Source organism: Eutrema salsugineum, unplaced genomic scaffold (genome assembly GCF_000478725.1).
Source record: "Eutrema salsugineum unplaced genomic scaffold, Eutsalg1_0 scaffold_4, whole genome shotgun sequence".
Classification (NCBI taxonomy): domain Eukaryota; kingdom Viridiplantae; phylum Streptophyta; class Magnoliopsida; order Brassicales; family Brassicaceae; genus Eutrema; species Eutrema salsugineum.
In genome coordinates this window covers 3,352,833-3,367,858 of record NW_006256686.1, presented here as the reverse complement: position 1 = coordinate 3,367,858, position 15,026 = coordinate 3,352,833, and the positions used below count along the sequence as shown (strand labels likewise).

At 37.0% G+C, this 15,026-nt stretch overlaps 2 protein-coding genes across 2 annotated transcripts; both read right to left on the bottom strand.

Annotated features, from left to right (window-relative positions):
• LOC18013867 (ubiquitin-conjugating enzyme E2 11) lies at nucleotides 1-357 on the bottom strand. Its single transcript, XM_024153495.1, has one exon. It carries the CDS (start codon nucleotides 355-357, stop codon nucleotides 1-3), a length of 357 nt encoding a protein of 118 aa, XP_024009263.1.
• An 8,770-nt stretch (nucleotides 358-9,127) lies between these two features.
• On the bottom strand, nucleotides 9,128-13,805 carry LOC18013938 (vacuolar protein-sorting-associated protein 11 homolog). Its single transcript, XM_006418447.2, has 6 exons — nucleotides 13,481-13,805; nucleotides 12,186-12,359; nucleotides 11,768-12,091; nucleotides 9,916-11,667; nucleotides 9,471-9,832; nucleotides 9,128-9,386 (listed from the first exon to the last, which is right to left on the bottom strand). The coding sequence occupies exons 1-5, from the start codon at nucleotides 13,694-13,696 to the stop codon at nucleotides 9,488-9,490; spliced, it is 2,811 nt and encodes a 936-aa protein (XP_006418510.1). The 5' UTR covers nucleotides 13,697-13,805; the 3' UTR covers nucleotides 9,128-9,386; nucleotides 9,471-9,487.
• Nucleotides 13,806-15,026: the final 1,221 nt, after the last annotated feature.

The following is a 15,026-nucleotide window of genomic DNA, read 5'->3' as shown; positions in this document are numbered from 1 at the left end:
TTAATTCATGGTGTGTGCCTCGGTCATCAGGCAGGCCTCCTTCTTGAACCGCTCCGGTTCCAAGACGCACATGCATGCGACGTCTGCGAGGTAGTTGTCCTCTTCCTCGACCTTAGGGTGAAGCAGCATGTCATGGAGCGCTTGGAGGAGTTCCTTCACCGTCGTTCCAAACTTCCAGGTAGCGGTGACGAGTAGCGGATGGAAGACGCGGGGTTTGTCGATGTTGGGGTGCAGAATCGGCGTCTTCCACGAAACCATTGGTGGCTTGAAGGGGTAATCCGGTGGGAAATGGATGGAGATGAAGAAGATGCCCCCTTCGTATGGACTACTAGGGGGCCCAACAGCGTTGCTTGCCATTCGTAAATGTCTTCTGCCACCGGCCCTGCACTGAACCCACTCGCCGGAAACCGTACCAACTCCCTCAGATGAGTCATGATCCACACCTTATGGGCCATTTTGAAGTGATAAAGAGAGCAACGATAGCACTAAATAGAGAGAAGAGAATTTAGAAGATAGATATGAGTGAGAGAGAGAGAGCGAGTTATATTTATGGAAAGAGAAAGGCAAAACCCTAGGGTGCGACTCATATAATAAATACCTTTCAAAACCGTTCAGCCTTATCGTACGGAGCAGTTAAAACTCACATCTTTCTCTCCCCTACTAAACCCAAAAATATTTATTTACTTAATGTATAGGCAAAAATCAAATACAGTGTTGGCAGTTGTACCAGTCTTACGGCAGTTAATGAAAGCATTAACAGTCGTAAGACTGGTACAACTACCAACACTAATGCAACAATTAAACACTTCGTATAGATAGTTATTATTATATATGTATTTATTCAATTCTCCTTTTACAGAGATAAATAAACGTGTCGTTCCTTCTTTCCTCGTTTTCCGTCCATGCAACGCGTCTATACAATAAATCACGTGAGTAAATGCTGAGTAGACACTCCAAATATCATCTAGGGAACATTGTCTATACACACAAAATATTAGTACTCTTCCCCACAAAACTTGAAATTCGTGAAAACTGAATATTATTGCCCACTCTATAAAAAGACACGTGAGATATTGTACTTCTAGCATTCTTTAAGTAGTCTCATCGTTTCTAACAATACATAAACAAAATGGAGAAATCAGATGGAAAAAATATGATGAGAATGGTCTGCTAATCATCAACCCACCACCTTTGAACATGAGATTTGGTGTGGTGGTACCTAAGTCGCCACCTTCACCAACTGATTCTGAGATCGAGCAAGCAGAGCTGTGGGAATAATTCAAGCAAAATCTTCCAAAGGTAATATATTCTCTCTGTTTAATGGTTTATAAAATATGTCCTGATCATGAGTGAAAATTTATATATATATATATATATTTTTTTTTTTTTTCTTGAGGAGAATGACAAAGACATCTCAGTCGATAAACCTCCCCACAAACGTTGTACAAAACCGGAACACGAATTGATTCTGGATCTGGAGATAGGATTGAAGTGCATGCATTGCAGATTCGTGGAGAGAGAAATTCGAAACATGGATACATCCGAATGGATAAGTAATTAGTCATTTTTTTTGGTTATGACAAATCTCAAAAACGTTGAAATGTATATGACTGGAAAATAATCAGTTGATGTTGTTTGGCTATATGATTTTTAAACATAAGTGTGAGATTTTCTACGTTTCTGTTCGAAGGGAGAGATGAAGAAGATAAAGAAGAAGATAAAGAGGAAGAGGTCTGGAATGTCATCGAAATACAAATGAAGCCTATTTTTTTTTTTGTAACAATTTATATATGTAATCTCCTGTTTTTTTTTTCCTCAGAACCTTGATATTTATGGTAATTTGGTAATTTATCTTTGGAGAAATTATTTCTGGTTGGTTTTAAATTTTAATAAGGAAAATTGACGATAACTTGATGATATATAACATGGCAACAATTTAGTAATCCAGACATAATGTTCAAATATCGCAGTATATGAGTAAAAATCAATCAGTAGAAACTATATAAATAACTCTTTCTAAAATATAAGAGTCCCAATTTTATTAATTTAGAGGATAGAGTTTTTACTGTATATTTTCAATAACGCATTAACGAGAGTAGCAGTTATTCCGATATTCCTCTCTCTCTCTCATACGGTCGCGTTTATTTGACGTGACTACTCACTTCCTCTCACTTCCTCTATTTTCTATTATTTAAGTTCGCAAAGAAGTTTTGAAATACATTCTACTTTTTCATTACTTTCCCAAATCCATCACTTTTGCCTTCGTCCCCTCTCTTAGGGTTCCTCCCAGATTTTCCTTTTATATTACAAAATCCATCATTTTCTCTTAAGGTTTCAGAACTTTTCTCCACAAAACTCGGCCTCGACCACTTTCATATATAAATCCATGGCAGAGTACTCCTACCTACTAGTCCTACCAGACGAACTACTGGAAAATGTTCTAGCAAAGTCGGCTAACACAATTGGTGACCTTATACGGATTCGCTCGATTTGTATAGGTTCAACGACTGCACCAGAGGCCCTGGCTTCTACGCTGAAGTTGATCCCTTTAATATGGGTCATCCAGAGGATCAAGATGTCCATCTCATCATCGATATCTTCAGAGAGTTCTATGATGCACGAAATCCAGGCATGATTTTCATGCGATGTATGCAACTCTTTTTTCTTCGAAAAGATTTTGGAGGGATTCTACTGATCAAGGAAGCGGCGGATAGAGGGTACACGCGTGCAGTATATGTCTACGGGATGTTCATGAAACTTGTTATGGAACATCTCGAGGGTGATGAGTACCTCAACAAACTAAGCTGGGAAATAATAAAGAAGTGCACCCGTGACCTCGTTGAAGAAGTATCTCTTGGTTGGCAATTGGGATTGCCAGAGATATTCAATGAAGGCCACCGTCGCTTTTTACCGCGCCTCAATACTCTTATCTACTGTCCGTGCAGTACAGTTAACCGATGGGAGCGTTGGTGGAATGATGAGTATAAACCAGGAAACATCTGCGACAATTGCTTCTTAACTCGCGAATGCGGAAGGTTCTTCCTATATGTGTATCGGGTAGTTAGGGTTTTTCCTGATATGGGAGACTGGTGAATGTGTCTGATGTTTTCTGTCTTATGTTTTTTGTTTTTTGTACTTTCTTATGTTCTGGATTCCGTATGTGCACATTTTGTTATGTTTAGTACTCCCTTATGTTCTGTACAAACATTATTCTAACAATTTTAACTCGAACTGTTTAGGCTTAGTATTCCACATATATAACTGGTTACACCAAATAATACTAAGATGGTTATACCTAATAATACTAGGTTATACCATTTATATGTGGTTTCACCAATAATACCAAGTTTTCCCAATATTTGGTTTTTAATAATCCAAAATCAATAATAGAAATAGAAGTACATATATCAAATGTCATAGGAGACTTAACGTCTCTGCTTTGTGTTTGGCCCTAGCTTCGATTGCTCTTGTTTCCGTTTACCTGCACCCATTTCTGCGTTCACACCGTCAACACCGTCTGGTTCTACCTACATATACAAAGTAATACAACATAGTGTTACCACGAAATATTAAAGTATTACCAAAAAAATGGATATTACTATTCAAACTTCAATACCTCTTTACTTCTAAGCAGGTACGGAGATCGGGCTACAAGCTGCTCCGCCTCTTTCAGCTCTGCCTCATTCATCTCCGGCTCTTTCTGCTCCGACTCTTTCTGCTCCGCCTCCTTCTGCTCCGCCTCCTTCTGCTCCGCCTCCTTCTGCTCCGTCTCCTTCTGCTCCGGTTCCTTCTGCTCCGGTTCCTTCTGCTCCGCTTCCTTCTGCTCCGGCTCTTTCTGCTTCTTCTTCGGCTTCTGCTTCGGCTGTTTCTTCTTCCACTGTTTCTGCTTCCTCGCTTTCTCAGTTTTCACCAGACTTTCAAGTTTCTCTCCAGCTTGATCATGTTCATGTTCAACATCATTTCAAAAAACTTCTCCTCCCTGATCTCCTGGTCCTTCCCTTTCTCTTCTTGTCTCTTTTACATATTGTTCTACAGAGCAGAGTCTTGTATCAAAGCCATCTATTCGGGCACTGATTCGGAGAAACTGAGCGTCCATACTCTTCTGCAAGCTCTGAAGCTGTTCCACAATTCCAAGAGACGCCACCTTCTCCGTCCCCACATTATTCTTAGCCGCTACAGGATGGTTTAACCACTCCTTATTATCTTGGGCATCAACATCGATCTTGCATATCTCTTTCCAGAATATCGGCTTCTTTTTTTCAACTAAACGTCTCGTCCAATTTTCAGGAACGATATCTTCCTCTTCATTCCTCTCCATGACTCCAGCAAGCATAATTACCTCATCCTCGGATGGTTGCAATATACTCTCGATGACCCTAGTGTTACCCAGTGTTTCATAGAGTTCCGACAAAGGGAAACCTTTTAGTGTGAATGGTTGGAACTTCTGCCTGCACATCCTGGGACAATCCCTCCCTGCTCCTCTAACATCTTCTCTGTATTTGTTCTTCAGACATGGGATGGCCTCAAAGGCTAGCAACTACACATAAACCCCACAAATTACACTTACGCTCATAGTATTACATAGTTACAAATTCTTTATAATGTGACATACCTCCAAGGGAGTAACAAAGCTTAGAAATGTCCACGCATCTGTTCCGACGACCCCATTGAAATGCCTCATTGTGTGCTCAATCTCCTTCATATTCACATCGAATGAATACCTACTCCAAGGAAACCTTTTACAAGCCTCGAGGTCATCCACAATCCTCAGGAGTAGGGGTCAACAGATGGTGCTCCCTTACCGGTTTTCATTTTACCACTAATTATAGAGGATAAGAAGTAGATGACACACATCTTCAACCGATCAGGATTAACTAGTCCTCGCATCGACTCTAGCTTTTTCTCAACAGCAGCAAGGGAAGGGACGGTTTCCTGGAAATATCTATTCTTAAACGAAGAACTTCCTATGCTCTCATAGTCCTCTGGGTACGGGAGACAGTTTAATCCACAGAAAATGGCATGCTCTCTAAGGGAATAGCGAATTGGTACGTCATTCACTAAAAACCAAGCTTCCCTCTTCTTATTTGTGTTTGCTGTCCGAAGAAGAAGCAACCACATTCCCATCATCTTGTGTGTTGTGTCCTCATGCATGGCCCTATGCATATGCCAAAAGTGCTTGAACTGTGGATATTCTGTAACCCATAACAGCTCATGTGGTTCAAGGTATAGGGACTCCAATTTCGCAACAGCTTTGTGGATATAACATCTTGTTCCCAGCTTTATTGCATTATGATACTGACTGGGCTCGAAGAACATTTTCACGGGTGGCAATGGCTGATTCTCCTCCTCCTCAGCCTCAGCCTCAGTTCCCCTCCACAACACTATCTGATTATTACCCGTCTCTGATTCGGCAACTCCTTCTACCATTTTCTCCTGCGACGATTCGGAATCTGAGTACAGTTCTGGTCTAGCATATCTAAACACTATTTCGTTGCCTAAATCCATGACTCCTATTTTGTAATTGCCAACCGAATAGAGAACATATAAATCGAATTTTGGATTCTACACAAAACCGTGTTGAAATCTATAAAGTAATCAACATAGAAATTAGAAATCAGAGGACGAAGACGAACGAACCTGATATAGCGAGGCGTTGATTTAAGACAGGCAGCAGCAAATCACTCGTAGTTGTCCCAGAGAATACTAGGCGAAGACGACGATGAGAAGACGATTTCGAAATTTGAATTTTTTTTTCTCAGACTTACCACAATTTTGTCTCCAATTTTGACCCGAAACCCGATTTTTTCGGATTCAACCCGATATGACAGACTGGGTGTGGATCTTCGTGGTTGGATTAGTAAATATGAAACTTTAGAAAGGACCTACCAGTATTTGACCGCTTTTCTCCCTTTTTCTTTCTTTAAAATAAATTGAAAACAAATTAAAAATTATGAGGAGGAGATTTGAGAATTTCTATAATGCGGAAGGAGTATGCGAGATTATCTCTCAAGTAATCGATGTAAATTTATAATTTCATTCAGTTTTTTAAAAATGATGTAAACTATCATAGATTTGTATCACTTTTACTGAAGTGATGAAAATTAAATAAATAACAGCATCATTTATTATAATTGATGTTAAACTAAATATTTAGTATCATTTAGTAATAAGTAATTCAAATTAATATCACTCGTTTAACTGATTCCATTTAAGTGATGCAATACATCTATTTTTTTGTAGTGTAACTCTCACATTTTCGGTGTGAGAAAATAAACTTTAAATTAACTTTCATCTTTTTGGTGTGAGAAAATAATATTTAAACTAAATCTCACCTTTTTGGTGTGAGAAAAAGATCAAGAGACTATCGTGCTGATAATGTATTGTGAATAGGAAACAGAGAGAAAATTATTATGTCTTATTTTATGAATAATAAGAGGTATATATAATATTACAAAGATCTAGTTATGTCCACATATTACCGATGTGAAACTCTTAGCAATAGTTTAAACCTCTTTATGATATGAACCTTATAATAAACATCCATATTAATAATTCATAACAAAATGTCATCTCTTGTAATTTAATATATATATATATATATATAATTAACAGATTCAATCCATAAAACTGATCCCAACAATTTCCTTCCATTTCATAATATATAGAAGATAAACATTCATGAATTACATTTTCTGTTGCAAAATTGCTACGAAACAATCCTATTAATAAAGGGAAAATTGGAAATATAACAGGTAAAATTGAAAATATAGGAGGACAAAAAAACTCACCTATTGTCCTTTTAAGATTTTGATACTAAATATTGTTACAATAGGATTTATAATAATAAAAGTCCAATTTTACCCTGAAAACACAAAGTACATGTTCTTAGATGGAGTTAACTTTTTGTCAAAAAAATAGATGGAGTTAACAGTTACGTGTTCGAGAATCTATATGACGTAATTTTGACGCAGGCTTCAGATATCCATCTGGAAATGGGTACACAAGAATTCCTGCAAAAAACCATGGGCCATGACTCTTTAAATTCATTTGTATCTGGTTCAGATTGTACACAACCTTCAAAGGTTGAAGACCCAAAGCAATGTATAACCCCAATGACTTCTTGCCAAGCTGTCAAAATTTTGACTCCAAAAACAGATGGTGATAAGGGGAATAAAACACTCTTCACTGACTTAAAACTGTCGGACACAGTAAGTTACCGAAAAGAATGATGCTGATCATTCATTGGTTTTTGTGTCAGAATAATTATGGATTCAACTACAAAACAGGTCTATACCGCTCAAGTGAGTCTCAAAATTTTATTTTCAAGGAAATTTATACATTACATATTTCAGAAATTAATAAAGTTCTCGAAATTGGTGTACTTTTTCAGAAATTTGCAATTGGTCCAAGTGTTTTCAGTTTAAATTAGCAACTCGTATAATTGGACCGAGAACATGATGCAGAAGAAGAACTTTTTTTTTAAAAGATTTTTTAGTTTTGACAATTAATTAGATCTTAGATTTTCTTAGATTTTTTTCCAACTGAGATTAATATCAATTTTCCCATTAATAAATTATATGCTGACTCTCTTATCTCAGTTGTAACAACAAAGCAAAGTTTGTTAACAAATGTTATCAGCATGATAATATGCTAATATTTTATTTTTCATTAATCATAAAATTTACAAATTTACAAATTTAAATAAATACTAATTGAGATTAATTTACTATATAACCAAGTGTCTGGTGAATGTATACAATCTACTATTTACATTCACTAGATACTTGTTTGTATAGTAAATTAATCTCAGTCTATTATATTTATGTTAAGAAATCTTTAAAAATTTTAATAATTAAAATGAGAATAAAATGTTAACAAATTATCATGCTGATAAAATTAACATTGACATCATATAAATTAGGAAATTTTATATTGGTAAGAATCCACGTGTTAAATAAATAGACAAATGTAGTTAAAGATCTACAAAATCTTAAATAAAATAAATTTATGGTATCTTAAAATTCTTTCTTTTTTCAATGGTATTACATCTTAAAATTATTTTAAAACCATATAAAAAGACCAGCAATTCTTAGTTTCTTCACTTATAAGGCTTCACAAAATACTTTCATAATCTTATCATTGTAGAATTTTTTTTCTGAAAGATGACATCTTCGAAATTTAGTTTTGTTGTTCTTCTCATCATCATTTCTTTCATTGTTAATGTTCAATCCACTCGTAAGTTGTTATCTTTTCAGAATTTTTTAGTATGTTTACTGTATTATATTTAAAATTATCTTCATGTTGTTACTAAAAAATTAATAATTATAATAAACAGGAAAAATAGGTGATTCATCAACCGATTGTGAATTCAAAGGCCCATGTCAAACGAAAGAAGATTGTAACGATAGGTGTGGAGTGAACACGCCACCTTTTAAAAATGCCTTGTGCGAACCTTATGGAAGCAGTCGTCAATGTTGTTGTTTCTAAGAATTTACAACCAATTGTATGACTAAAAGTATGTTTTGTGCCTCAAATAAAATATTTTATCAATAAATTATATTTACACAGTTATATTTTCATGTATACATGTTTTAAGATGGATTAATCATACATAAATATTTATATAACTCGATAGATGCAGAGTAATGGAATATTTATTTTATTTTATATGCAGTATCAAATATTAAACACACAATATGACATATATCTTATAACTTATACATTTGGTTTATTTTTGTAGTTGTGTTTTTTAAATCTGTGTCAAAATCCTTAGATGTTGTAAAGAGGGTTCTTATTGATTAGGATCCTAAGGCAAGGGCAATGATAATTGATAAATTACTTGTTGACAAAAAAAATTTGATAACTCTGTGTCATTTCGATAGACAAAAAAAAAGGCTGAGTGCAAAATCAAATTATGGAAATGAAAGAGAGTCTGTTGTTACAGGACAACCAAATTAATGTCGATAGCAAAGTTGGTTTTGCACAAGTCATAAACTTAAGAGTTGAAACAAACAATGTTACTTACCATACACAACAACCTATGTACTGCATTAACTCCTTTAAGTATGTCGAGTTCCATAATATAATTTTTTTTTGGTCATAATATAATTAAAAAACCAAAACATACACAAAAACAAACTTTTTCAACTTGTTTCATATGTATGCATCACTAGCTACTCACTCTTGCACAGATTATTAGAAAGGCAAATAAGAAGACGCATAAAGGCAGCCTCGACCTCACTAGCAACTCACTCTTACATAATATCTTTAGCCGTAAAGTAGAAAAGGATAAGAGATTCACGAGGATACCTCACGTTTCACAGATACACACATGCCACGCAGTTAATGTCAGCCTCACTTGAGTTGAGATATTTCAGCCGCCTTCCCTGAAAAGATAATTAGTTGTTTTGTAATTAGATCTTCTCATTTTATATGACTAGAAGGTGAATATTCTGAGTTCAGTGGTTAACCTCAGGCATGAAGAGAATTAGTTTTCATCAGTAGTTTTGCTGATGATTCCTTTCCCAAAGTACTCTGCAATCACAGAAAATCCGTCTTTTGAGCTCTTCACTTGCTGGAAGAACAGATCTTGGTCTTTCGAGTTCTGCTCTAAGCTTCTCTTCATTTCCATCACAGATCTGTACTCGGGAGCACACTCGGGGCATTCTTTTTCGTTGTCACCGAGGCATCGTTGATGGAACGAGTGCATACACATGAAATGTACAGCAGGTATATCCAATGTAAAAGTGCAAGCGGTGCACTTGCTAAGTTGAAATATTTTGGCGTTCGTCCTGAGATCTTCAATCTCTTTTCTCATGTTTTTCGTCGTTTCCTGCATCGCTCAGGGTCTGCGTTACTAGAACAAGTTTTCTAGTTTGGCTTCAATAAAAATGTCGTAGTGATGAGACTACTAACCTGATACTTCTCTACAGCTCGCCGATCCTCTTCGATGATCTTTGATTCTTGTTCAAGTTTCCGTGCTATATAGTCTTTGATGACAGAAAGTGTGAGACACGGATTCTTTGCCAGTGTCTGAAGAACAATGATAGGAGGTAAAATATCATCCCGTTCAATATAAGTAAGAACCTCCTTCACCTCTTTGGTGCAGTCTTCTCCAATTTCACCGAAATACTTGAGAAGGTCTGCCCAAAGAGAAGGCTCCCCTCCCTTGCGAGAATCACCTAATCTTTTGCAGCACGCAATCAGTCCCTCGTGATCATGATTCTGCATGTAACACGCAATGACCTCCTTGTAAAGTTTCATCTTCTCGTACAGATACAGAAGCCCTTCCTTGAAGGAATTCATCTCACAGAGAATTATAGCAAGGTCAACATCATAGAGTGGTTGCTCTTGGTCTGATGGCCATGCCATTTTAAGCAACTCTAGTCCCTTCTGTTGTCTTTCGATAAAATCCTTCTCCATTATATCCTTGGAATCAGCAATTTTCCTCTTTTCATAATCAGCTTTCGACACTGAAGCTAACACTGATTGATCTGTGAAGTCCTGATCTAAACCATTTTCTGATTGAGAAATTGATGGAAAATTCAAGTCCCTGGACAAGTACAGCTCCAAGAGTGTGTTATTGATTTCTGCTTGAGCAGGTGAATCTTTCACTATCTCAATATATCTCTCGAGAAACTCCATTAGCGAATGTGGATGCTGAACAAACACATTGATGAAGTCTACAGGTGACGGCAACATGGACAGGTACACACCATTTGAAGTTCCTTGTTCGGTGCAGAGTCGCATGAGTATATCAATTGCCTCTTTTGGCTTGTGCTCTATAAGAATCTTACCATACTCTTTTATTGTTACTCCAGCTTGACTGGGTTCAAGGCTCGAAATATATTGTAGGGCTTCGTCGTAGTTTCCAAGGTCTTCAAGCAGAATTTTCAAATACCACTCATGTTTTCCTGCCTTTTTGGCAACATACATCGCGTGCTCGTGGTAATTAGCTGCACGACAGACCCTAATCGCTGTTTCCACATCAAACTTAAGCTCGCCAATGCCATCTTCTTTCCTAATGAACGTGTTCAGCTTTTCCACATCCTTCAGTTTTGTGTAACAGTTTAGCAAAAGAGTTGTGTGGTCTTTAGATGCTAGACCCTTCTCGTGCAGCTTCTCCAGGTAATTAGTAAGATTGTAGATCCTCTGTGCATCCAGAAACTTTTGTATCACAAACGATGGTTCAAGATGACCAATCGTGTTGATGTACTGAGACATAGCCTCGTCATAGTCCTGTTTGCCATATAAATGATCTCCATACTTCCTCATCACGTTGGCAGTAGCAGCAGCATCGGCATGTTGACTCTGGACAAGATTAATTGCCACTGTGTACAGGTTTTTCTTGAACAGCATATCTAATTTGCTTTCCATATCTTTCTCCGTAACGCACAATAATGATTTGTCAGCCGTTATAAGTATTATGTTTCCCCATTCGCAGAGCATGTTGGAGACTTTATCAACGACTAGGCTATATGCTATCAGCCGATTCCTGAGGTCGTAGACATTGAAAACATTCGTCCCATTTTTAGGGTCGGCGATGACACACAAGAGGTAGCCACGGAACCACCCCATAAACTTTTTCTCTCCTTCAAAAGCCCAGCAAGGACCACGTCCATCAACTTCATAGAAATAAACAGCCTCAGGTCGACCAACTATTAATTCCTGTGGAACACAACATGCTTCAACTGTCTCGAAATAAAAGAACAACATAATTTCTAAAATCAACAAAAGAAAATACTCGGTCATAAGTAGAAGTATGTACCGCAAGGTCACTCATTGTAACAGTATTCACACCACTCCCAATATGATCCAAGGTCTGCAATTTAGGCGGCTGCGCTTGCAGATTGAACGAGTTCACCGAGTCTGGAGTTACGGCAAATAACAGAAGCGAAAGACCATCCAACCTGAACCCCAAGCCTGTGATAGGGGATCGTTTTTTTTCTGAAACTCCGTCTACTTGAAGCTTAAATCGGGTGATACGTTCTCGCGCAATGTCCCCTTTGACACAATAAATGCATCCATTATCTAATCCAATGGCTATGAGCACTATAGGTGGAACTTCCTCCAGGACTAGAAAAGAAGTAATCTGCATTTTGCACATGATTTTCCAATCAGGAAAATCTCAACCATATAGTCCCTTCAATAAACATATGATAATGGAAAAGATTAAGCTTTTCTACCTTAGCTTCAGGAAATTGATTGGTGAATATTCTTAGGATACCAATGCATTCGGGAGCCGAGGAACTTGTGCTTTCCTCCTGCGCTTTGTCGAGGTCAAATACCTTAAGACACATCCCTGACTGCTGCGGGGATATCTGTTCATCTTCTCCGACAGTGACGAGGAAGTTCCTTTGCTATTATCCCAAACAAAAAAAAAAACGATAAGAGCAAATTATTCGTAGCTTAAAAAAAGAAAATTATCCACAGCTGGAACTAAAAAACCCGTGCATTTGAAAGCGCATAAACACGAGCAATTTTATTTCCCAAAACACAGAGCCAAAATCACAACAAAACTGAAGCTAAAGTTAGCGAAGCACTCTTACTTCCTTCACTGATGATAAGCCAGTCAGTATAACAATGACAAGTCAAGCTAGTCCCGAAGGCAATTTCATGCGGGAAAATAGCAAAATCTACTACAAAATTGTACAACTGCTGAATGGATTCACCACTGGAAACAGACAAATTACATTTGAGTCTCGATTTCCGAAACACAAGGCTAACAAAAAAGTGAATTCACAACCAAACTGAAGCTAATTGTAGAGAAGCTTCATAGTTCCTTGGTTGATGATATGCCATTCAGAATAACAAACGACAGGTCAAGCGAGTCTCGGAATCAAATTTCGTGGCGAGAAAGGAGCAAAGTCTACTGGAAAACTGTAAACTGAGGAAGGGATTCACAACTGGAAACAGACGAGTTGCATTTGAGTCTCGATTTCCAAAACACAAAGCCAAAGAAAAGTGAAATTACAACCAAATTGAAGCCAAATTCGTTGATGATTCACTGTAACAAATGACATGTCAAGCGAGGCTCGGAATAAAATCAAAGAAAAGTGAAATTACAAAAAAGAAAAACTGAAGCCAAAATGTTGAGAAGCACTCACAGTTCCTTCGTTGATGATTTAGTGTAATGGTTCAGTGTAACAAACGACAATACAAGCAAGTCTCGAATCAAATTTGTGGTGAGAAAAAAAAAGCAAAATCTACTGGAAATTTGTAAAACCGATGAACGAATTCGCAACTGGAAACAGACGAATAGCATTTGAGTCTCGATTTCCAAAACACAAAGCCAAAGAAATGTGAAACTACAACCAAATTCGTTGACGAATCAGTGTAACAATGACAGGTCAAGCGAGCCTCACAATCAAATTCGTGGCGAGAAAACAGAAATAGCTACTGGAGATTGTAAAATTGATGAACCAGATGATCAACAAAAGAAAAAAGAAAAAATGGATGAATAGGAGAATTTGGGGGGAACCTTGAGATGCTGAAGGAAGAGAACGGAGGAAGAGTGAGCTTGGAAACCAGAATCGAACTTGATACCGCGATCGAGGAAGCTGACGGATCCGTCATCGGAGCCGATGACGACTTTGCCACGGCCACTAGAACAGCATTGAATCTCTCCGGTGACATCCTCAGGTATTTTGCCTCCGTATTTTTCCTCGAAGAAGTCGAATTTCCTCCACTGGTACATCTCTTCGAATCGAGAATCCGCAAGATCGTGTAATCAATTGATTCGAATCCGCAAGATCGTGTAATCAATTTGGCTCTGGACTTGTGTGTGTGTGTGTGTTTTTTTTTTTCGTTTTTGGGTTTTTCGTTGATTTGGGAGATCACATGAGATATCGACAGTTAACCGTAGACAGCAGAATCGGTTGAACCGTAGACGGCAGAATCGGTTAAATGGTACAACCTACATGAACAATTTATTAATTAATTGTACATAACATAAGCATACCTTAATTTTTTTTTATTTACATATCCAACCGACAAACTCTTTGAATTGATCTAAAGCTTTATGAAATAGTTTGATTAAACCTTGCTGAGAACCAGATATTTTACTTCTCAATAGGTTTTGCCTTTTTTGCTTAGTGAAGAACTATCCGAGGAAAGCTTCTTTATATTCAGCTCAAGAAGTGATCGAATGCATGAAAGTTATTTCATCCATCAAAGTGCTTTGGTCGTCAACAAGAAAGTGAAAAGTTTATATCTGATATAGTCCTCAGAAAGTCTGTTAGCACTAATGGTGATGCATATTTCTCCAATTGAGATAGTCCTCAAAAATTGGAATAGGACAATTATATACGTTAGACCGTTATTACCTGAAGACTGAAGTTATAAAAAATCTAAAGAAGTTTCTCCATAAAGGTTTTTGTACATTTCATTGTAGAGGTGACAATCAGGCCTGGACGTCATAATTTTTGTCCATTAAGAAGTAGGCTTCGCGGATTGATATACTGCAGTTTGCAGGTTAAATGAGGTAATCCGAACGTGCGGGTTTGCAGGTTTACCTGTAAATGGATTTGTCAAAAAAAAATTAGATTGTGTTAGGAAGAAATAATCATCACCGCTGGATTGATTTGGAAGAAACAATCTTTAATATTGGTAAAATAAGTAAAACTTTCTGCTACTACTAGAGTCTCTTTCAACTTAATAAAAGAACCTACACGAAGCAGCCAAGTAGGAAACTCAAAAGTCAAAAGACCCACAATATTAGAACTGAAACAGAGCCTCTACTGTCACAGAAACATAATCTACTTTTGATCGAGTCTCTACATAAAGCTAAATTCAATAGATCAGTCATCTTTAATGGTAAGTTGTTTATTTTCTAATATTGTTTTATGGTTTATCAATTTTATAGATTTTGCCATGGTTATATAAGTTTTTGCAGTAACTAGAATTAAAATCTCTTAATTAGGATGTATAATTCCTTTCTTTAATGTCTCTTGTATACTCTGTATATATTCAGAGGTTTTTCATTCAATAAGATTATGCAATTCCATAAACTTCATATGGTATACCAT